Genomic DNA, 25,057 nt, shown 5'->3' on the forward strand with positions numbered 1-25,057 from the left:
AATGTGTCAAGTAATTATATATATTTTTTCTCGTGATTTTGTTGGGTCTAATTGTGTTTCTGTCCTGAGGCTCTGTGGGGTCTGTTTGTGTTAGTCTGTTTGTGTGTCTCAGTTCAATTCAAAGGGCTTTATTGGCATGGGAAACACATGAAACACCTCTCATGTCTCTTTCTTGCTCTCTCGTGAGTTCAGTATGTTTCTGCACGCGAAGTCAAATGTATTGACGCAGTCCGGTTAAATAGTCCGCTGGTCGAGGCCAGTGGCTGTATCCCGTTACCACCTCTTTTATTTTTATGACACATCGCTGCGGCGCTGGGGGAAGAGGGTAGAGAAAAGAGAGAAGGAGTGAGGAAGAAAGGAGAAAGGGGGGGGTGAACTTGTGGGAAATATTCTCAACATTCCATCCAACCGCTGGCCCTCGATCATCTCCAAGAATTGAACCACCAAGTCTCTCTCTATCTCCCCTACATCAACACACGGACTGGTACCTCTTCCTTGACACTCAACACTGCATCCATGCCAATGATAAATTGGATAAATCCGAAACTGGCACTCAGAACAGTTTTTCCGGTTTCAATTACAGCACAATGGCTTCAACCACGAACCACATGTCTGACAAACACCACAAATTAAATAATATATTGCACCTCAAAAAATAATGTTTCCATGAGGTTTTGCCCTTGTGCGCGTGCGTCTAGGGCGCGGTCACTCCATTGGCACATTAAAGGTGCGCGGTGATAAAGAGGCGTGGCAAGTGGCTTAGCTGGGAGGTCCTAGAACGCACATGTTCTCTCCGGGCGTGGTCGTGGCGGGGTTTAGGAGCCATAAGCGATTCCCGTTGGCTCCTGGACATGACAGACGTGGGTCGGGCGTGTCTGAAGTGTGAAAGTGGGCATGTTATCAGCGGTCAAAGGAAGTGGCTAGTTTTCCATTCCATCCATTCATAGCGCAACCGCTCATAACGTGCACTGACGCATAGGCGAGATAAGGATCAGCGAGAGAGAGACAGAGAGAGGGTTGGATTAGGGCACTGACAGCCACCTCAGTCAAACAGTTGAGAGACACACGATCACAACCTGCTGAGGGGGCAAAACTAACGGGACCGGAAAGTCTAAATCCAATCCAGATCACCTCTTAACCGATTAGGGAGAGAGGGCCAACCGACCACCTCGAGACCCCGCACTGATTGAAAAGAGGGCAGAGTTGGAGAGTAAAACAATCCGTTTTGAAAAAGAAGTCAAAGTGATCTATCCAGCCACCCTATACTCTGAACCATGGAGCGCAAAATCCCTGACTTCGCTGGTACCTGGAAGATGAAGAGCTCAGAGAACTTCGAGGAGCTTCTCAAAGCGCTGGGTGAGTGATGATGATGATGATGGTGGTGGGGGTGGTGATGATGGCGATGAAGGGGATGGTGGTAAATATTTGTGGTACATATATCCCTAACTTTATTATAGTCTATTATTATAGCAGTTATTTAATTATTACTGATTGAATACAGCTATCTGAACACACTAATACAATGTAGGTCAGATACGTGTGTCTCTCTCTCTCCTACACACACACACACACACACACACACACACACACACACACACACACAATGGTTCATGCATGCACTTATTAATCAGACATGTGGTGTACTCTGTGCGTCGCGTGAGTGGGGGGTCTTTGTAATTCTGGCGAACCCAAAACTCAATGCTTGCCCCCCCAGCCAGCTTCACCCTTCTCTCCCCCTCCCCTCACTGCCCCACTCCCCCAGCCAGCCTCCCCTCCCCCTCGCCTCACTCCGCCAGACAATGGAGACAAACGGCGGCACCTCTGTCCGTGTCACCGCGCGGAGAAAAATAACATCACATCGTGCAAGTGTGTGTGTGGGATCGGAAGAAACAGACGCTTCAAAGAGAAGAGGCCGTTATGACGTGACAGTGCAGGCCATTTGAATTATTATCAGCCCGCATGCTGTTTCACTGTCATTTCATTCTCAATTTTAAAGGCCTCGCTCCACACCTGCAGCAGTTTGCATGGAATAAAAAGACAACGCCTTTTCATTTATCTCGCAGGGTGTGTGTGTGTCTGTCAGTGGTTGCCAATTTTCGTATTTTTACTAAGATAGAAGGGCAAACCAGGAATACATGTATATCAACACATAAGTACATATGGGAGGGAGGATTTGGAGAGAGAAGCCTGTGTTCGTGCGCAAAAGTGCAATATGTGTCTGTGTTATGAACTAGTTCTAAATGCCACCATTGTTCCTGCCGGAATAACCGGAGTCAGTGGCGCATCACCGGCCGGGCGCGCGCATTCCAATTTCCTGGTTTGACTGACGCACCAATTAACATAAATCTGCTCTCCGTCTTTACCCATCATTACCCACGCAAGGGGTGTGTGTGAGGGGTAGCGTGCTGAGAGATAGAGAAGGGGGTGAGGTGGGGGCCAGAGGATAGAAAGAGGAGAGAGGACAGACTGACTGGGTCTAATGCTTTACCTGGCCTTAACACGTACATACACACAGACCGCACACGCACAGACACACACACAGAGACACACACGCAGACACACACGCTGGCGCAGGACATTCACAGACGTAGACGTGCACACAGACCTACTGGCATGGTGAGGAGCAGAAATATTTGGTCAGACTCTCCAGAGAGAACAGAGGCAACTCTATCTGCACACACTTGGATGCTTAAACACACACACACACACACACACACACACACACACACACACACACACACACACACACACACACACACACACACACACACACACACACACACACACACATGGTAGTTCTCTAATGTACCTAGGTATTGTTTGTGACTGACAGAGAGGAATGATCCCATGATCCTTTGGGTTTCATTAGAGGCTAGAGCGCAGCTGGATGCAACCTGTCACCACTCCTCCCTCATCCCTCCTTCCCCTCCTCCTCTGTCTACCCCATTCCAAATGCTTCCTATGGCCTCTGCTCTTTGACCTTTAACCCTGACCGTCTGTGTGAGTGTGTGTGTCTGGTGTGGGTGTGAGTAGTGTGTGTGTGTAGTGTGTGTGTGGTATGGGTGTGTGAGTAGTGTGTGTGTGTGAGTAGTGTGTGGGGTGTGGGTGTGTGTGTAGTGTGTGTGGTGTGGGTGTGTGAGTAGTGTGTGTGTGTGTGTGTGTGTGTGTGTGTGTGTGTGTGTGTGTGTGTGTGTGTGTGTGTGTGTGTGTGTGTGTGTGTGTGTGTGTGTGTGTGTGTGTGTGAGAGTGTGTGGGTGTGTGTGTAGTGTGTGTGTGTGAGTGTGTGGTATGGGTGTGCGAGTAGTGTGTGTGTGAGTAGTGTGTGGGGTGTGGGTGTGTGTAGTGTGTGTGTGTGGTGTGGTTGTGTGAGTAGTGTGTGGGGTGTGGGTGTGTGAGTAGTGTGTGGGGTGTGGGTGTGTGAGTAGTGTGTGGGGTGTGGGTGTGTGACTAGTGTGTGTTGGGTGTCGGTGTGTGAGTAGTGTGTGTGTGGTGTGGGTGTGTGACTAGTGTGTGGGGTGTGGGTGTGTGAGTAGTGAGTGGGTGGTGTGGATGTGTGAGTAGTGTGTGGAGTGTGGGTGTGTGAGTAGTGTGTGGGGTGTGGGTGTGTGAGTAGTGTGTGGGTGTCTGAGTAGTGTGTGTTGGGTGTGGGTGTGTGAGTAGTGTGTGGGGTGTGTGAGTAGTGTGTGGGTGTGTGAGTAGTGTGTGGGGTGTGGGTGTGTGAGTAGTGTGTGGGTGTGTGAGTAGTGTGAGTAGTGTGTGGGGTGTGGGTGTGTGAGTAGTGTGTGGGGTGTGGGTGTGTGAGTAGTGTGTGAATAGTGTGTGTGGGGTGTGGGTGTGTGAGTAGTGTGTGGGGTGTGGGTGTGTGAGTAGTGTGTGGGGTGTGGGTGTGTGAGTAGGGTGTGTTTGTGGTAATCTTGTAAGGCCACACAGAATCACTTCAGCTCCTTAGGTATTCAGCCAGTAACATTCTGTAGAACCAGCTCCCCGGTCTGTCCTGACTCAGGCTCTCCCAAATGCTCAGGACCCACTGGTTGGTTGCAGCTGATTGCCACTGCAGACATTTTGTTGACTCATGACATTACACAAAGGTTTCAGAGGGTCACACGATAAACAATGTTTTGAAACCATTGCAAACTAGCATAATCGAGAAAACTTTAGTGTAGTTTGTTACAGAATCATTTGAAGTTCATACGTCAACTGCCAAAGTGATGTATGAGTCTCTTCATGCATATTGCTTGTGACAGTGCACATCTCTTTTCAGCGTGTGTGTGTGTGTGTGTGTGTGTGTTGGTACATACTGTATGTGACTGTGCGATTCTGAGTGTGTATATATTTACCCTCAGTGACAGGTGGGAATGTGTGTGAGGTGAGAAGTGGGAAATCCAACTCGCCGTGCAGACACACACACTGACGCCTAGACACACACACACACACACACACACACACACACACACACACACACACACACACACACACACACACACACACACACACACACACACACACACACACACACACTGCCCCCCTCTCTATCTCCTACTCTATTTTCCCCTTTCACTATTTAGCTTTCTCTTTCTTTCTTTCTTTCTTTCTCTTCTTTCTCTCATTTCAACCAGATGTATTTTTCTATCTCTCTGTCTTTCTATCCCCCTCACGCCCTCTTCTCCATCCCTCTCCCTCTTCTTTCTCCCTCACTATATCTCCCCTCACTCCCCCCTCTTTCCATCCCTCCCTCTGTCCCTTCTGTTTCCTGACAGGAAGGTGTAACAGATTACTCTGTCCCCCGGGGCGACTCCAATAACTTCCCCCGCTCTCTGCACTCTGCCCTGCTGTCCCTCCACACACACACACACACACACGCACACACACACACACACACACACACACACAAGCACACACACACCCACAAATGCAAAACACACACACGCGGATACAAACACACATGCATAAATACACACACTCCCCCTCATTGTGGTGTCCAGGGTGTGTGTTGGCTTCTGTCTCTCTATCTGACAGGTGTTAGATGCCACTGCTCTACGCAGCATTGTGATGAGCAAGAGTTTAAGTTGGGATATGAGACTGTGTGTGTGTTCATGTGTGTCTGCTGGTGTGTGTGTGTGTGTGTGTGTGTGTGTGTGTGTGTGTGTGTGTGTGTGTGTGTGTGTGTGTGTGTGTGTGTGTGTGTGTGTGTGTGTGTGTGTGTGTGTGTGTGTGTGTATAGTGTGGTGTGTGTGTGTGTATGTGTGGTGTGGTGTGTGTGTATGTAGATTCTCTCTCTCTCAGAGGAGTACAGATGTGCTAAACGTTCTTGTCACATGACCTCAGTGTTTCCTCTGGCTGTGGCTCTGCTGTTGTCATCATTGTTGGACAGAGTATCGCATAGCACACTCTCTCTCCCTAACCATACATGACCTCACACACACACGCAAGTGCAAATGCACACGCATGCACACACCGCACGCACACACACACGCACGCACACACACACACACACACACACACACACACACACACACACACACACACACACACACACACACACACACACACACACACACACACACACACACACACACACACACACACACAGGTTTGTGGTTTAACTGATTTGAGTAAAACAGGTTTTTCCCTCTCCTCAAGGCGGTACTACAGAACTTTAAATGTCCTTTGATTGAGTTGATTTATTGAATGCCAATGTATGTGCCTGTTTCTACAGTCTCACCATGCAAATAATGTCTGTGCTTGTGCCTGGAAATGTATTTACTCTGACCATGTGTTTGAGCAAAAGAGTGTGTAGCCTGTCTCTCTGTGTGTATCATTACTGTGTTTTTTCCCTCCGTGTGTGTGTGTATGCTTGCATGTGTGTGTTCGTGCGTGTGTTTATGCTTGCATGTGCGTGTTCGTGCGTGTGTCTTTGTGCGTGTTCAAGGTGTGAACGTGATGCTGCGTAAGATAGCGGTGGCAGCAGCCTCCAAGCCGTCGGTGGAGATCACCCAGGAGGGTGAGACTCTGTCCATACGAACCTTCACCTCCGTCAGAACCACCCACGTCACCTTCACGGTGGGAGAGTCCTTCAACGAGGCCACGGTCGACGGACGCCCCTGCACGGTACACACACGCACACACACGCACACACACACACACACACACACACACACACACACACACACACACACACACACACACACACACACACACACACACACACACACACACACACACACACACACACACACACACACACACACACACACACACACACACACACACACACACACTTATGCAAGCATATACACACACACATACGTATATAGTGCCTTTCACACCCCTTGACTTTTTTCACATTTTGTTACAGCCTGAATTTAAAATGGATTACGTTTTCATCTTGTGTCACTGGCCTACACCCAATATTCCATAGTGTCAAAGTAGAAGTATGTTTTTACAAATCTTTACAAATTAATAAAAAAATACATCTGAAATGTATTGAGTCAATAAGTATTCAACCCCTTTGTTATGGCAAGCCTAAATAAGTTCAGGAGTAAAAATATGCTTGACAATATGCTTGTCACATAATAATTTGAATGGACTCACTCTGCAATTATAGTGTTTGACTACCTTGTCTCTGTACCCCACACATACAATTATCTATAAGGTCCCTAAGTCGAGCAGATAATTTCAACACAGATTCAACCACAAAGAACAGGGAGGTTTTCCAATGCCTCGCATAGAAGGGCACCTATTGGTAGATGGGTAAAAAAAACATTAAATATCCGTTTGAGCATGGTGAAGTTATTAATTGCACTTTGGATGGTGTATCAATACACCCAGTCACTACAAAGATACAGGTGTCCTTCCTAACTCAGTTGCTGGAGAGGAAGGAACTGCTCAGGGATTTCACCATGAGGCCAATGGTGACTTTAAAACAGTTCGAGTTTAATTGTCATCGGAAAGGACTAGGAGTATTTTAGTATAAAAAGAAACGGAATAGAGCTAAGGACAGGCAAAATTCTAGAGGAAAACCTGGTTCAGTCTGCTTTCCACAAGACGCTGGGGGACAAATTCCCCTTTCAGCAGGACGACAACCTAAAACACAAGGCCAAATATACACGGGAGTTCCTCACCAAGGCGACATTGAATGCTCCTGAGTAGCCTAGTTACAGTTTTTACTTAAATCGGCTTGAAAATCTATGACAAGACTTAAAAATGGCTGTCTAGCAATGATCAACAACCAACTTGACAGAGGTTGAAGAATCTTTTTAAAGAATAATGTGTATATTTGTACCCAGAAATACTGACAGCTGTAATCACTGTCAAAGGTGATGCCAACATGTATTGACTCAGGGGTGTGAACCTCTAAAACATATTTTCACTTTGTCATTATGGGATATTGTGTGTAGATGGGTGAGAAAAAAAATCATATTTAATCCATTGAATTCAGACTGTAACACAACAAAATGTGGAATAAGTCAAGGGGTATAAATACTTGCTGAAGGCACTGTATACATCACACACACACGAGCGCACGCACGCACGCGCACACCCCCCTCTGTACTCACATTAATCTCTGTCCCACACCCTATCCACTGTCCCTAATGAAAGCTTCGACTCATGTTTGACCCCTAAGCTACAACTCCCCAGGTTGTATCTGTTAGGGGAAACCCAGACCTGTGGACTGTGGAGTGCTAGAGGGACCATGGGATATGACCCAGTGTTGGCTTGGTCTCTGCTTCCACTGGGTTGATCTATGCTGTTACTAATGCCTCTTTAAGGTCTACAGACTCTATTTAATTTGGTATTTCCCATATATTCACTGATACCATATGAAACCTCTCCCTTAGTCTACTAGGAACAATCTCACTGCACCACTCTCTCTCTCTCTCTCTCTCTCTCTCTCTCTCTCTCTTCGGAGTGCATGCTGGGAAGTGAGTCGTCAAGCAGGAGTGTTTGTGAGAGCGACTGGATTTCTTTTCATTCTATTGGGTTTTGGTATGTAAATATATATATATTGATTAGTTGGTTTAAAGATAATTGTTCTAATTATTAATTAACAAGTAGAGGGGTGGTGGGATAGTTTGAGGTTGTTTGTTTTCGCGAGGGCACAACCAGCTGGTTGAGGCTGGTTGAAATGTCCACTCGTGGGAGTTTGGAGTATGAAAAACTTAGTTGGCGCAATGGAATTAAGATTTTGGCAGAGGTTGGATGTTCAGTGGAAGAATGTGTTTTAGCGGTAGGTAGTATGATTGGGTATGATAGCATTAAATCAGCCTCAAGGATGAATAGCGCAGTAGTGATATTCTTAGATTCTATTGGAAAAGTGAATACGATGGTGGAGAACGGTGTTGTTTTGAGGGAGACACAGACGCAGGTATTTCCACTTATGAATCCGGCTAAGAAGGTTATATTGTCTAACGTACCACCATTTGTTAGAGATGAAGTGTTGGAGAGAGAATTATCGCGTCATGGTCAAATTGTATCTACAATAAAGAAAGTTCTTTTTGGATGTAAATCTCCGTTGCTGAAACATGTCGTGTCTCATAGGAGGCAAGTGCATATGATCTTAAAAAAGGACGTTGATGAACTGAATTTAGCGTTCAGTTTTAAGATTGATGGATTTGATTATGTTTTTTACGCTTCTACTGAATCAATGAAATGTTTTGGGTGTGGAAGAGAGGGGCATTTGGTGCGTAGTTGTCCTGAGAAGGAGCGCGCAGAGCCCGGTAGTAGTTATGGTGATGGTACAGATAATGCATCGACGCAAAGGGATGAAATTGCTAAAAGTACAGGGGAAGAAAGAAGGTGGGCAGATGTGGTTGGAAAAGGGGGAGAGGAAGGCAGTGTGGATACGGGGACAATTGTGGTGGATCAGAACAAGGAGGGAGGGGAAGCAGTCTGTGAGATTGCGACTGCCGTTGCTGAGGTGGTGTTGGAAAATGAAATTGGAGATAAAGAGGAAATTGAAATAACAGGAAAGGAAGAAGCTGTTTTCAAAGTACCGAGAAGTAAGAGAAAGAATGTAGGGGGTGGTGAAGGGTCTAATTCTAAGAGGAAGGTAGAGATTGATAAATTAGTTGAAGATGAAAAGGTTGAAGAGATGGGGGAGTTTTCCTCTGGGGAAGAGAGCGGAAGTGAGTCATCTGACGCGTCACAACAAAATAGTGAGATAATTGGGGAGGAAGGAAGGTATGGAATTAAGAAGGTACGCCAATTTCTGAAGTTGACAAAAGGGAAGAAATATATGCAGGATTACAATATAACTGATTTTTTCCCTGAAAGTGAATTGTTTATTGAATCAGCAAAGTTTTTGATGTCAAAAATAACAGGGGGAGGTTTGACAAGCCCTGAAATTGCTAGACTTAAGAAGGTGGTCACGAGAGTGATAAGTGATGTAAATTCTAAAGAAAATGAAAGGGTTTAGTTGCAGTTTTAACCCTGTAAAGAGATGGGATGTCTGTATCTTCCTCTGTATATTTTTTTCATTCATGAGCAGTTTTAAGATTTCTTCTTTAAACATAAATGGCGGAAGAGATGTTAAAAAAAGAGCGATAGTGTATGAGTTAATTAGGGGAAAGGGAAGTGACATAAATTTTCTACAAGAAACGCATAGTAATTTGGAAAATGAAGTTATGTGGAAAAAGGAGTGGGGGGGGACAGTGGTGTGTAGTCATAAAAATTCTAAAAGTGGGGGTGTGGCTATATTGTTCTCAAGGGGGTTTTTGCCTTTGTCTTATGAGGTTGAAGAGGTAGTTGAGGGGAGGTTATTAAAAGTTAGAGCAAGGTATGAAAACATCACTATGTGTCTGATAAATGTCTATGCCCCAGTGGTGGCAGTTGAGAGGGTATGTTTTTTAGAGACATTATCAAATACCATTGAGAAATGTAACAATGAAGATTATTTATTTATTGCTGGGGATTTTAACTGCACAGTCAGTGATTTAGATAGAAATCACCAAGAACCTCATATAGCCTCAAGGACCTTTTTAAAACGCCTCATTGTAACACATGAATTGTGTGATATTTGGCGGAGTCAAAATGGAGGCACAAGGCAGTACACCTGGGCGCATGTGAGAGAGAACATCATCTCTATGGCAAGGTTAGATAGGTTTTATTGTTTTGAGCATCAATCTCAGGTCTGTAAATCAAGTGTGATAACCCCAGTGGGATTTTCTGATCATTGTTTAATAACAGAGGTGGTGTTCATTAATGATGTAAAACCCAAAAGCGCATACTGGCATTTTAATATAACTTTATTGAGTGATGCTCACTTCAGGAAATGTTTTTGTTTTTTCTGGGAGAGGTGGAGGTCTCAAAAGGACAGTTTTGTATCTATTCAACAGTGGTGGGATATAGGGAAAATCCAGATTCAACAATTTTGTAATCAATACACGAGGAATGTCACCAAGGATATCATCAGATCAATGAAAGCCCTAGAGTTTGAAATAGTGGAACTCATGACGTTGATTGAGACCACAGGAGATCGAGGCCATACGCAGGCACTCAAGAAAAAAAAAGTTGAATTGGCAGACCTGCTGGGTATCAGAGCACAGGGGGCATTGGTGAGAAGTAAGTTTCAGGGAATATCTGAAATGGATGCCTCATCCAAATTTTTCTTTGGTTTAGAGAAAAAGAATGGACAAAGAAAAATTATTCATTGTCTCAAATCAGCTGTTGGACAAGAGCTCACTAGCCCTAGTGAAATTAGAAAGAGGGCAGTAGAGTTCTATGCTGAGCTCTACAAGTGTGAGTACAAAGAGGATAAAACAGTGACACAGCAGTTCCTTGATGGGCTCCCAAAGGTGGATGCAGAAGCTCAGGTTGAGCTTGAGAAACCATTGTCTTTGCAGGAGTTATACTCTGCATTAAAAGGCATGGAAAATGGAAGGGCACCAGGCTTTGATGGGCTTCCCGTTGACTTTTTTAAGTCTTTTTGGACTATGTTGGGAGAAGATTGGCTAGCAGTAGTTAGTGATAGTTTAACCGGAGGGTTACTACCATTAAGCTGCAGAAGGGCTGTCCTCACCCTACTGCCCAAAAAGGGAGACCCTAGGGAGGTGAAAAACTGGAGGCCGGTGGCTTTATTGTGCACTGATTATAAGATCCTGTCCAAGGCTTTGTCCAACAGGCTGAGGGAGGTGATGGGGCAAATCATACATACGGACCAGTCCTACTGTGTTCCTGGCAGGCAGATAGGGGATAACATTTCTCTGATTCGTGACTTTTTGGACGTCTCTAGGGCTATTGGGTTGGATGCAGGTCTAATTTCAATTGATCAGGAAAAGGCATTTGACCGAGTTGAACATCAATATTTATGGCATACGCTTGAGGCGTTTGGGTTCAGCTCTGGTTTTATTGACATGATAAAGGTGATATATGGTGACATTGAAAGTGTATTGAAAGTTAACGGTGGTTTGAGTGCTCCTTTTAAAGTGTGTAGAGGTATTAGACAGGGATGTTCTTTATCAGGGATGTTGTATGCCATTGCTATAGAGCCACTACTAAATAGCATTAGAAGTCGCATTGAAGGGGTGTACCTTTCCAAGGATATTCCTCCTATTCGTCTTTCAGCCTATGCTGATGATGTAGTTGTTTTAGTGAAAAATCAAGCGGAGGTGGATAGTTTGAGTCTAATGGTTGATCGGTTTAGGGGAATATCTTCGGCAAAAGTAAATTGGGAAAAGAGTTGTGCTTTACAGATTGGAGAATGGTCTGGAGGGATCATGGCTTTGCCAGGGGGATTGGAATGGTGTAAGGGAGGGTTTAAGTATCTTGGAGTGTACTTAGGAGATGAGGGGATTATGGAAAGAAATTGGATTGGGGTGGTTGAAATGGTGGAAGGGAGGATGAGGAGATGGCGTTGGTTGTTATCTCGAATGTCATATAGGGGGCGAACTATTATAGTTAACAATGTGATTGCCTCTGCACTATGGCATCGGTTGGCAGTTTTAGAACCACCATCTGGTCTTCTGGCTAAGATACAGGCAATTATGGTGGATTTTTTTGTGGATAAATATCACTGGGTTCCACAAAGTGTTTTGTATTTGTCAAAAGAGGAGGGGGGACAAGGTCTGGTACATCTTGCTAGTAGGGCTGCTGCTTTCCGTTTTCAGTTTATTCAAAGGTTGCTTTATGGACAGGAAAATGTGGTGTGGAGGGGGGTAGCAGGCCTTGTGTTACAGAGGGTTGGAGGATTAGGTTTAAAGAAGGCTTTATTTCTGGTTGATAGTAGCCAGATTTCTAGGGAGGGAGTACCTCCATTTTACAGAGGTCTTCTCAGAGTGTGGAGCATAATGAAGGTGTCCAGACGAACTTCAGCGGAGTCAGTGCATTGGCTGTTGGAGGAACCTCTGGTGTTTGGGGCAAGACTGGATTGTACAACTGCAGCTGTTCCACATTTCTCCAAGATTCTGGTGAAGGGAAAAATAATCACCTTAACCTGTCTAGGATCAGCGTGGCGCTAGCGGCACACCCCCCCCCCCCCCCACTGAAAAACCAGTGCCGCGAAATTCAAAAAAAATATATTTTTAAAATATTTAACTTTCACACATTAAAGTCCAATACAGCTAATGAAAGACACAGATCTTGTGAATCCAGTCAACATTTCCGATTTTTAAAATGTTTTACAGGGAAGACACAATATGTAAAGATGTACATCTATTACCTAAAAACACATTAGCATAATCCACCATCTTTTATTTGTCCACCAACACCAGTAGCCATCACCAATTCGGCTAAACTAAGATATTTATAGCCCCTAACCAACAAAATAACTCATTAGATGACAGTCTGATAACATATTTATGGTATGGGATAGGTTTTGTTAGAAAAATGTGCATATTTCAGGTAGCTGGCATAGTTTACAATTGCACCCACCGTCACAAATGGACTAGAATAATTACAATGAGCAACGTGTTTACCTAACTACTAATCATCAAACATTTCGTAAAAATACACAGCATACACGAATCGAAAGACACAGATCCTGTGAATACAGACAATATTTCAGATTTTCTAAGTGTCTTACAGCGAAAACACAATAAATCGTTATATTAGCATAGCACATAGCACATTAGCAGCCCAGCATTGATTCTAGCCAAAGTGAGCGATAAAAGTCAACATCGCCAAAAGATATTAATTTTTTCACTAACCTTCTCAGAATTCTTCCGATGACACTCCTGTAACATCATTTTACAATATACATATACAGTTTGTTCGAAAAGGTGCATATTTAGCCATACAAAACCGTGGTTACACAATGAAAATAGTAGCAAAACAAGCCTGAAAATGTCGGTCGCCATCTTTCAGAGTGATCTAGTTTAATTAATAGCTAATCATATACTTGACTAAAAAATACAGGGTTTACAGGAATCGAAAGACAAATTAGTTCTTAATGCAACCGCTGATTTACATTTTTAAAATTATCCTTACTTTTCAATACAGGGTTCGCCAAGTGAAGCTATACCAAACAAAATGGCGAAATATGCGTTTAAAATATTTCGACAGAAACACGATTTATCATATTAAATATTGCTTACTTTGAGCTGTTCTTCCATCAGATTCTTGGGCAATGTATCCTTTCTATGTTATAAACGTCTTTTGGTCGATAGATGTCCTCTGTCCTTCGAAATGTCCACCACCAACGACCGACACCCCAAAACGTGTCCAAAGTTTCAGAGTGCACAACAAATAAATTCCTCAAAATCGCACTAAACGGATATAAATTGCTATAAAACGGTTCAAATTAACTACATTATGATGTTTTTAACACCTATAACGAGTAAAAACATGACCGGAGAAATATTGCTGGTTAGAAAACGATTTGGAACGAGGCAGGTCCGATGTCCTTCACGCTTCAGGCGCACGACGAGAAAGGGCGGTCTCTATACATTTTGGTCTTTTATAATGGCTGTGAATGTCCCATCGATTCCATTGAAAACGTGATGACGTACAGACACCCAGAGGAAGACGTAGGCAGTGTCGGTTTCTTCATAGCATTCACTGTCGCCTTAAAAACAGACCCCAGATCAGAGGTAAAAATTTCTGAAATCTGAACCCTGTCATGAAAAGTGCTGTAGAAATTGTTCTGTACCACTCAGAGACAAAATTCCAACTTCTATAGAAACTAGAAGGTGTTTTCTATCCAATAATAACAATAATATGCATATTGTACGATCAAGAATTTAGCACGAGGCAGTTTAATTTGGAGACACAAATATGCTAATGCGGAACAGCACCCCCTATAGTTCCAAGAAGTTAAAGAAGGCTTTATTTCTGGTTGATAGTAGCCAGATTTCTAGGGAGGGAGTACCTCCGTTTTACAGAGGTCTTCTCAGAGTGTGGAGCATAATGAAGGTGTCCAGACGAACTTCAGCGGAGTCAGTGCATTGGTTGTTGGAGGAACCTCTGGTGTTTGGGGCAAGACTGGATTGTACAACTGCAGCTGTTCCACATTTCTCCAAGATTCTGGTGAAGGGAAAAATAATCACCTTAAGACAGTTAATGGCAATGACTGGGCCCGACTTAATGGATGGAAGACGGTTGGCTGAACATTTGGGGGTGAGGTCGGAAAGGATTGTTGGACAAATGCTGGGAAGCTGCAGGAAAGCTCTGTCAGCGGAAGAGTGGGGAATGCTTAATAGCCACAAGAAGAAGGAACAAGATGAAGACGTCTCATTTCCAAGATTAGGGATTACACCAAATATCACAGAGTCAGAGAGAAAGGGTATATTGTTGGATTTGAGAGGGTTGGAGGAGGTGGGTTTGGATGAGGTGAATGGGAAGGATTTGTATAGGGGGTGTGTTAAGGTGTTAAACAAAGAGAAATTGAAAAATAGAAAAGACACTCCATGGAGGGTAAAATTGGGAATTGATGACAAGGTAAAGCCAGCATGGAGAGCACTGTACAAACCACCGTTACAAAAGGGTACTGGTGATATGCAATGGAGGGTGTTACATGGCATTATTGCAGTTAATGCTTTTGTATCTGTCATTAATTCAGATGTTAGAGATGGATGTTCTTTTTGTAATATAAGAGAAACCATTTTTCACTGTTTTATGGAGTGTGAGAGGATAAAACCTTTATTGGAAATACTGGAATCATTGTTTAGAGCTGTAGGTGAGATTTTTAATAACAATGTTTTTATTTTGGGGTTTCAATATAGTAAGCAACAGAAAAGAAAATGTCAAATGTTAAATTTTATTTTGGGACAAGCTAAGATGTCAATTTTTTTGAGTAGGAAACATAAAATAGACACGGGATATGAGAAGGATATAAGATGTGTTTTTAAAGGATTAGTGAAAGCAAGAATAAAAGTGGATTTTGAGTTCTTCTCAGCTGTAAAAGATCTCCCATTGTTTGAGGAGAAGTGGGCATATGAAGGAGCGCTTTGTTTTGTAGAGGAGGGGAAATTATTTTTTGTTGAGGAAATAAGTTGAATGTATATGTTCTTTTGTATTTTTATTTTATTTATTTTGTGTAGGAATTACATTCATTGTTTCATTTCTGAAAAGGCAGTGTGTCATTATTTATGTTAACAATTGAGTAGAAAATAAAGGTTTTATAAAAACTAAAAAAAAAACTTCTCTCTCTCTCTCTCTTCTCCTCTCTCTCTCTCTCTCTCTCTCTCTCTCTCTCTCTCTCTCTCTCTCTCTCTCTCTCTCCTCTCTCTCTCTCTCTCTCTCTTCTCTCTCTCTCTCTCTCCTCTCTCTCTCTCCTCTCTCTCTCTCTCTCTCTCTCTCTCTCTCTCTCTCTCTCTCTCTCTCTCTCTCTCTCTCTCTCTCTCTCTCTCTCTCTCCTCTCTCTCTCTCTCTCCTCTCTCTCTCTCCTCTCTCTCTCTCTCCTCTCTCTCTCTCTCTCTCTCTCTCTCCCTCTCTCTCCTCTCTCTCCTCTCTCTCTCTCTCTCTCTTTCTCTTTTCCTGGCCCCACAGTGTGTAGGCTCCAGTAGATGGGTGTTACACATTGGTAGTGGATAAGGTGAGTCCTCCTTTCTTTGTGTGGAAAGGAGGACTCACTCACTCTCTCTCTCTCTCTCTCTCTCTTGCCATGTGTCCCTATCAAACTCTCCCTCTGATGGCCTCTGCTTGGCTGTTTCCAGAGGAAACAGAGAAACACCCAGAGCCTCTCTCTACTAACGATGAGCACATCACACATTATCATCTCCTTGATATTCCCCCTCTCCTTTCCTCCTTCTCTCTCCCCCCCAGAGGCCATGCAATAGCTTACACACTAGGTCACCTCCCTCTTTTTCTCTCACTCTTACCAATTATTGTTCTATCCATCCATTCACCACCCGCCCATCTGTCCAAAACATGACTTTCATCTCTCTGATGCTCATCTAACTATATTGCATGTCTGTCTGTCTGTCTCTCAGAGTCTTCCAAAGTGGGAGACAGACAGTAAGATCAGCTGTGAGCAGACTCTGCAGAAAGGGGAGGGACCTAAGACCGCCTGGACCCGAGAGATAACCAATGACGGCGAGCTCATCCTGGTAAGACTCTCTACTGGCTACCTGTCCTGTCAATCAACCACAGTTAGAGGCATTGTACTGTACAACCGTCCACTGATACATTTTGAACACAGTATGCTTGAGGACCTCAGTCATTTTCCTTCCACACAAAGAAAGGAGGACTCACCTTATCCACTACCAATGTGTAACACCCATCTACTGGAGCCTACACACTGTGGGGCCAGGAAGTTTTTCCATAATACGATAGTCATCCCGCCACTCCATTCAGATCAGTGTTAACGAGGGAGGGAGGGATTGCATTTTTGTTCCCCCCAGTTGTATCATTGGAATGTGATACAAAACGTGGCAACGGTGTGCTTTAGGACCATGCGGGTCCCTCCGAGCGTCGGGGAGGCTGTTTGGACTGTTTATCTGACTGGTCGGGTAGGCTGTTTGGACTGTTTATCTGACTGATCGGGTAGGCTGTTTGGACTGTTTATCTGACTGGTCGGGTAGGCTGTTTGGACTGTTTATCTGACTGGTCGGGTAGGCTGTTTGGACTGTTTATCTGACTGATCGGGTAGGCTGTTTGGACTGTTTATCTGACTGATCGGGTAGACTGTTTGGACTGTTTATCTGACTGATCGGGTAGGCTGTTTGGACTGTTTATCTGACTGATCGGGTAGGCTGTTTGGACTGTTTATCTGACTGATCGGGTAGACTGTTTGGACTGTTATCTGACTGATCGGGTAGGCTGTTTGGACTGTTTATCTGACTGATCGGGTAGGCTGTTTGGACTGTTTATCTGACTGGTCGGGGAAGCTGTTTGGACTGTTTATCTGACTGATTTACTTTTCTTTTCGAAAAAGTTATGTCCCGACCACTTCTAAAACCAAAGTTGCGCCCCTGACTGGAACGTATAGCTAATGATCATCATGTGTGCCACTGTGTGGAACGTATAGCTAATGATCATCATGTGTGCCACTGTGTGGAACGTATAGCAAATGATCACCATGTGTGCCACTGTGTGGAGAGACATGAAGCTCAACATGAAAACTGCCACTCTGTAAAAGGACGCGTCGTTAGAGCGAACACAAGTGAACCCGTCAAACCAGAGACGACTCCCTCGTTTCCTGGAATCAGTTTGTTTTCCCATTTGTCAAGGACCATGAACAAATGCATCTGATGCATTGCACAATATGTGGTCTGTCTCTGATCATTCCATCTCTCATGCTGAGTGTTGGGCTTCTAATTCAGTTAGTCAACTTAGATCTAAAATCGTATGGTTTCCATGGTTTAAAAGGCCAGCAGGTTGTAATGCAGGAGTCGTTCAGGACACCTCTTGTTGGAAGAGACACAGTCACAGACAGGGACTGAACAGGATGGACAGAGACTGTGTTAATGTTGGATATGAATGCTTCTATTGAAAAATGCACATCTTTATAAATTCCTTGGATATGAATACCTATATTAAATATATGTATAAATTCCTCTCATTCCAGACCATGAGTGCGGAGGATGTGGTGTGTACCAGAGTCTACGTACGAGAGTGAAAGAGGAGACAACTCTTCATCCTTCCATCTCTCTCACCACTCACTCTCTCACTCACTCATTCACTCACTCATTCACTCACTCACTCCACAAACCCCCGGCCAGAATGAGCAGGGTGAAAGCAGCTTGTAGAATCTAGTTTAACTCCCGTATATCTGTCAGAAAACCATGGGATTGAACCCAGTCTAGTTGACCTAATCTATTAAAGTCAGTCTTGCCAATGTTCTGTCCACTTACTCAGTGAGGTTGTAAACCTGAAGGTGTGTCTTTTTCTGAGTCTTTGTACGTGCAAGGTTGTTGATCCGTGTGTGTGTGTGTGTGTGTGTGTGTGTGTGTGTGTGTGTGTGTGTGTGTGTGTGTGTGTGTGTGTGTGTGTGTGTGTGTGTACGTGTACGTGTACGTGTACGTGTACGTGCTAGTCAGTGGAGTAGGTCTAAGTGTGTGTATCAGTGTCTGACTATATTTGTAGTTGTGTAAACCTATCTATGACCTCTTCCAGTTATAAGGTCAGTTACTTTGTGTCCGGTCTCTCTCTCCTTCTCTCTTCCCTCTTTTTTCTCTATGTCGATAAAGTTGTATATTTATTACACTAGATCTGATACCGTGTTGCTATGGTTTTTACTTTGTCTCTTTTATATAAAATCTGATCATAGGAATTTATGCTTTCTATGGGAAGACAATAAAACACGATGTTGACTCCATACGGTTTGGGTTTTTGGTAACACACACACACACACACACACACACACACACACACACACACACACACACACACACACACACACACACACACACACACACACACACACACACACACACACACACACACACACACACACACACATCTTGACACGCACATGAACGCATGCTCGCACACTTACTTACACACACAGTTGCTCACACACACAAACAGTACAGATGTAGGCTCTTAATTTGAGCCAGTTTGCTACAGCAGGAAAATAATCCTGCAGAAACAGGAAATGTGAATTATTATCTGGATTATAACTAATGGCCATTTTTGTAGGGGGTTGGTACATTTTTCGTAAGGAAAAATCAAGTCTGAAATTTTAAAGTGGAAATGACAAACTTCAGAAGCCCTTTTAAACCTCAACTACACAACAAGTTTTAGATTTCCTGCAGTGCAGGAACATTCTCAGGCAACAGACAGGGTGATCAAAAGAATATCCTACATCTGTAAATACTCAAGGACTAAGATTTTACCGGTAAATACCGCTTTATGTCCGCAAGGCAATCAAACAAGCTAAGTCCCAGTATAGAGACAAAGTAGAGTCGCAATTCAACAGCTCAGACACAAGAGGTATGTGGCAGGGTCTACAGTCAATCACGGATTACAAAAAGAAAACCAGCCCCGTCGCTGACCAGGATGTCTTGCTCCCAGACAGGCTAAATAACGTTTTTGCTCGCTTTGAGGACAATACAGTGCCACTGACACGGCCCGCTACCAAAAGCTGCGACCCCGCCCTGTGCAACTGGGTCCTGGACTTCCTGACGGGCCGCCCCCAGGTGGTGAGGGTAGGTAACAACATCTCCACCCCGCTGATCCTCAACACCGGGGCCCCACAAGGGTGCGTTCTGAGCCCTCTCCTGTACTCCCTGTTCACCCACGACTGCGTGGCCATGCATGCCTCCAACTCAATCATCAAGTTTGCAGACGACACTACAGTGGTAGGCTTGATTACCAACAACGACGAGACGGTCTACAGGGAGGAGGTGAGGGGCCTCGGAGTGTGGTGTCAGGAAAATAACCTCACACTCAACGTCAACAAAACAAAGGAGATGATTGTGGACTTCAGGAAACAGCAGAGGGAGCACCCCCCTATCCACATCGACGGGACAGTAGTGGAGAAGGTGGAAAGTTTTAAGTTCCTCGGTGTACACATCACGGACAAACTGAATTGGTCCACCCACACAGACAGCGTTGTGAAGAGCCTCAGGAGGCTGAAGAAATTTGGCTTGTCACCAAAAGCACTCACAAACTTCTACAGATGCACAATTGAGAGCATCCTGTCGGGCTGTATCACCGCCTGGTATGGCAACTGCTCCGCCCACAACCGTAAGGCTCTCCAGAGGGTAGTGAGGTCTGCACAACGCATCACCGGGGGCAAACTACCTGCCCTCCAGGACACCTACACCACCCGATGTCACAGGAAAGCCATAAAGATCATCAAGAACAACAACCACACAAGCCACTGCCTGTTCACCCCGCTATCATCCAGAAGGCGCGGTCAGTACAGGTGCATCATAGCAGGGACCGAGAGACTGAAAAACAGCTTCTATCTCAAGGCCATCAGACTGTTAAACAGCCACCACTAACATTTAGTGGCCGCTGCCAACATACTGACTCAACTCCAGCCACTTTAATAATGGGAATTGATGGAAATTATGTAAAAATGTACCACTAGCCACTTTAAACAATGCCACTTAATATAATGTTTACATACCCTACATTACTCATCTCATATGTATATGTATATACTGTACTCTATATCATCTACTGCATCTTGCCATCTTTATGTAATACATGTATCACTAGCCACTATCAAACTATGCCACTTTATGTTTACATACACTACATTACTCATCTCATAGGTATATACCGTACTCTATACCATGTACTGCACCATTGCCTATGCCGTTCTGTACCATCACTCATTCATATATCTGTATGTACATATTCTTTATCCCTTTACACTTGTGTGTATAAGGTAGTAGATGTGGAATTGTTAGGTTAGATTACTTGTTGGTTATTACTGCATTGCCGGAACTAGAAGCACAAGCATTTCGCTACACTCGCATTAACATCTGCTAACCATGTGTATGTGATAAATAAAAATTGATTTGATTTGATTTATGGTTTGTGAGTATAACTGTAACTCACCATTGGCGTCTAAATGGCGTCTAAATACACACACACACACACAGACACATACACACACACATTAGTACTAGTGCTGGCACAATTACCGTATAACCGTGTAACCGACGGTTATGGATGAAGACCGTCATAAAAATTAAACAACTCTCATAATCGTTCGTGCGGTTGAGTCTGTTTCCGCGGTAACATGGACTTAAAAATGTGATGAAACCCCCACAATGCAGCAACAGCACACATAGAAATATAATGAATCATTCTAAGCACATGCAGTCAGGAGCAGAGGAGGAGAAAATTTGTCAAAAATTTAAAAAAATGAATATAAATATATTTTGTATTATTTGCTACTTGAACGGTTATTAAGGAGACGGTGGTCATTTGGCTGGCCAATTACCATCATCCAAAATTACATGACCGTCACAGCCCTAACTAGTACACATCTTATTTTAGACTTTGTCTCAGCTGTCTGCAACAAGAATAACTTGTCTGTCTCTCCGCCCCCTCGAGAGTCTCCCTCTCCCTTTTTCCTTCTCCCCATCCCTCCCGTCTTTCTCTCTCTGTCAATCATCTCTCTACCACATGCCCTCCTTTCTCCACTCCTTTCTTTCTCACTGCCTCTCTTCTCAGTCATTTTCTCCATTCATCCTCTCTTCTCTCTCCCCATTCTCCATTCCTCCTCTCTTCTCTTACTCCCCCTTCTCCATTCATCCTCTCTTCTCTCTCTCTCCCCTCTTCTCCATTCATCCTCTCTTCTCTCTCTCCCCCTTCTCCATTCATCCTATCTTCTCTCTCCCCCCCTTCTCAATTAATCCTCTCTTCTCTCTCTCCCCTTCTCCATTCATCCTCTCTTCTTTCTCTCCCACTTCTCCATTCATCCTCTTTTCTCTTCTCTCCCCCTTCTCCATTCATCCTCTCTTCTCTCTCCCCCCTTCTCAATTCATCCTCTCTTCTCTCCCCCTTCTCCATTCATCCTCTCTTCTCTCTCCCCCCTTCTCAATTCATCCTCTCTTCTCTCCCCCTTCTCCATTCATCCTCTCTTCTCTCTCTCCCCCCCCCCCCTTCATCAAAAGCATTCAAACTGTAATGAGTACTTTTGGTTGTCAGGGAAAATGTGTGGAGTAAAAAGTACAATATTTTCTTTAGGAATGTAGTGAAATAAAAGTAAAAGTTGTCCAAATATAAATAGTAAAGTAAAGTATATATACCCCAAAAAACGACTTAAGTAGTACTTTAAAGTATTTTTACTTAAGTACTTTACACCACTGCAAACACACACACACACACACACACACACACACACACACACACACACACACACACACACACACACACACACACACACACACACACACACACACACACACACACACACACACACACGGGTGCGCATGTGCGGGCACACACACATTCACTTCAATGTTAGTCCTTCATCTCTGAAATCACACAAACACATCTGTCGTTAAGGCAACAGTTAAAGATGCGGATGATAAGTGGAATGAAGTTGAACATGAGTCTATTTAATGGACAGGTGAGTTGGCCAGTTGGAACCCAGAGATGGCCAGGGTGGGGCCCAACCAATCTGGCCAATCAATGACCAGAAAAAAAGGGTCAGGAGGCGTGTCCCAACAGGCAGGAAATGCCAATGGGATTATAGGGTACAGTTGATTGACAGCAGATGTGCTTAACAAGGAGCAGAATCTTTAAGGAAAACCTGTAAATGGAAGAGAACTGGAGACACTCACACACACAGAGCAGGGTGATAGAGGTAGAGGAAATGGAAAAGAGAGAGGTGCACAAGGAAAGGAATTTAGAAATGTTCAAAATGGTCTTTCTCTCATGTTTGACCTCTAAGCTACAACTCCCCAGGTTTTATCTGTTAGGGGAAACCCAGACCTGTGGACTGTGGAGTGCTAGAGGGACCATGGGATATGACCCAGTGTTGGCTTGGTCTCTGCTTCCACTGGGTTGATCTATGCTGTTACTAATGCCTCTTTAAGGTCTACAGACTCTATTTAATTTGGCATTTCCCATATTTTCACTGATACCATATGAAACCCCTCCCTTAGTCTCCTAGGAACAATCTCACTGCACCATTCTCCACTTCTGTCAAGTCTCGCTCTCTCTCTCTTTCTCTCGCTCTCTCTATCTCCCCCTGCAGCTGTGTGTAATTACAGTGTGACCTCAGTAAAGTACCATTCTGGCCAGTAAAACCGGTAGATAACTGCCCTTCTCTGCCTGTTTATTAGCCCCTGGGGCGGTAAAAGGCAGCTGTTTTGCCCCCTTCAAAAACACACGGCCTGCACTGGACCCCCGTAAAAACACACGGCCTGCACTGGACCCCCGTAAAAACACACGGCCTGCACTGGACCCCCGTAAAAACACACGGCCTGCACTGGACCCCCGTAAAAACACACAAACAGTCAGACACACACGTACTTGCATACCGAACCAAACACACACATTCTGCAAACTCTTCACACGTACCATCAAACACTCACACTGTACACGCAGCTCATAAAACACACACTCAGTACACACACACACAAGGTGAGCACACACACACCATGCTGCACTAAAGCAAGCAAGTGAAAACAACTCACATGCATACGATACAATACACACCTACTGTACACTCCAACCAGAGTGCCTGCAAACCATACATTTTACCATAAAGACAGCATGGGTGCATTGCATAGAAAAATACTTTCCATAAATGTATATCTGGGGCCAGACTAAATCTGAAATTTGTATCCTGATTTGAACAACATTGTCATATTCCATGGATAAAACTGAGGCTACACAGTACATGTTGATTGGCACTAATGTATTGGACTTGGTTTGAATGGATGCACCAGCCCGCGTTCCAGTATGTTGAACACAAAGCTGTTAACCTTTCCTGGTGATGGACTGCACTGGTTATGCTAATCTGATATGATGAATGAGACTTCCTAAAGACAAATGGACATCCAATACCTGCTAGCATAGCTAACCTGGTTACCATTGGTAATCAAGGGATATGTGAACCGAGACGTAGCACAAGCTCTAACGAGGTTTGTGTGAATGCAGGTTCGTTTAGGTGCCCTGAGGCCATGCCTGTCTCAAAGCAGAGTGCGATGGATGATTTGTGTTCAGGGTGGTGAGAGAGTGGTGTGTGTGCATGTGTGTGTCTCTGTGTGTGTTTTTGTGTGTGTGTTCATGCGTGTGTACGTGCCTCCATGCATGCCTATGTGGAATATAGCAGATGTGAGATGGATGATTTGAGTTCAGGTTGGGGCGGTTATTGACACCTGGGTCAACTGCATTCTGGGGAAGCTAGTAAAGTTGTGGGAGGACCGATGCAAAAATGTCCCACAGGCGACAGTACCACAGGGCATGATGGGTAAGAGGCCCACGCCTTTATAGACACAGAGTGCTCGTGACAGCCTGACTACACAACATGCACGCCAGCTAGCACATTTGGTGTCTTGGAAGTTTTGGAACGTAAGTCTTTGGTTTCCCATTGGTTCTGGGGACAAAGACATACGTTTCCTGACCAGTAAAACTGCATTTTTAAAAAACATTCTGAGAATGGAAGTGAACATTTTGCCTGAATGTACATTTTCAGGTTTTATTAACGTTCTGAGAACAGAAATTGTATGTTATTTGAAGTTAAGTTAGTAACGTTCTAAGAACATTTTCTAAATGTTGTGAATGTTCTGAACGAAATGTAAAGGTTATTTGGAGGTTTTTGAAATAACTTCATTAAAACTTTCACTGAATGTTTCAATAAGACTGCTGTTAACTGGTTGGAACTCCATGCACGGATAGGACACATGGGAATTCATTTCTTTGGCATTATTCATGCAAACACATTTATTTTCTATTGTGGCATGGCGTCAGTGAGATTCAAACCTATGATCATCTGTCCTCTATCCATAGAATTAGTCCCCTGCGCCACTAGGCGAATGGAATGTATATGTTTTTAAATAACATTCTTAGAACATTCTTTTAATGTTACTAATGTTTTCTTGGGGTTTTCTTGGAATGTTTTCTTAATGTTCTGAGAACATGACTTTAAATTTAACTATAAGGAAACCTACTGAAAATGTTAAGTACTCAAATTCCCACAGAAGCACATTGTTTCTTAACGTTCTCTGAACTATTTGAGAACATTCCCAATGTCAAACCAAATCAA

General features: G+C 44.0%; 1 protein-coding gene across 1 annotated transcript; it reads left to right on the forward strand.

Moving 5' to 3' along the window:
* Nucleotides 1-807: 807 nt before the first annotated feature.
* On the forward strand, nucleotides 808-18,691 carry LOC129848622 (cellular retinoic acid-binding protein 2-like). Its single transcript, XM_055915750.1, has 4 exons — nucleotides 808-1,356; nucleotides 5,930-6,108; nucleotides 16,365-16,481; nucleotides 17,942-18,691. The coding sequence occupies exons 1-4, from the start codon at nucleotides 1,275-1,277 to the stop codon at nucleotides 17,990-17,992; spliced, it is 429 nt and encodes a 142-aa protein (XP_055771725.1). The 5' UTR covers nucleotides 808-1,274; the 3' UTR covers nucleotides 17,993-18,691.
* The last annotated feature ends 6,366 nt before the right edge of the window (nucleotides 18,692-25,057 follow it).

The sequence above is a fragment of the Salvelinus fontinalis genome, unplaced genomic scaffold, assembly GCF_029448725.1.
Source record: "Salvelinus fontinalis isolate EN_2023a unplaced genomic scaffold, ASM2944872v1 scaffold_1080, whole genome shotgun sequence".
NCBI classification, from domain to species: domain Eukaryota; kingdom Metazoa; phylum Chordata; class Actinopteri; order Salmoniformes; family Salmonidae; genus Salvelinus; species Salvelinus fontinalis.

What these genes read in the sequence shown, in the direction of transcription:
- LOC129848622 (XM_055915750.1), top strand. Translation starts at nt 1,275, where the DNA reads ATGGAGCGCAAAATCCCTGACTTCGCTGGTACCTGGAAGATGAAGAGC. An exon ending in GGAGCTTCTCAAAGCGCTGG is followed by an intron (nt 1,357 to 5,929) that starts GTGAGTGATGAT and finishes TGCGTGTTCAAG; the next exon opens with GTGTGAACGTGATGCTGCGT. An exon ending in ATGACGGCGAGCTCATCCTG is followed by an intron (nt 16,482 to 17,941) that starts GTAAGACTCTCT and finishes CTCTCATTCCAG; the next exon opens with ACCATGAGTGCGGAGGATGT.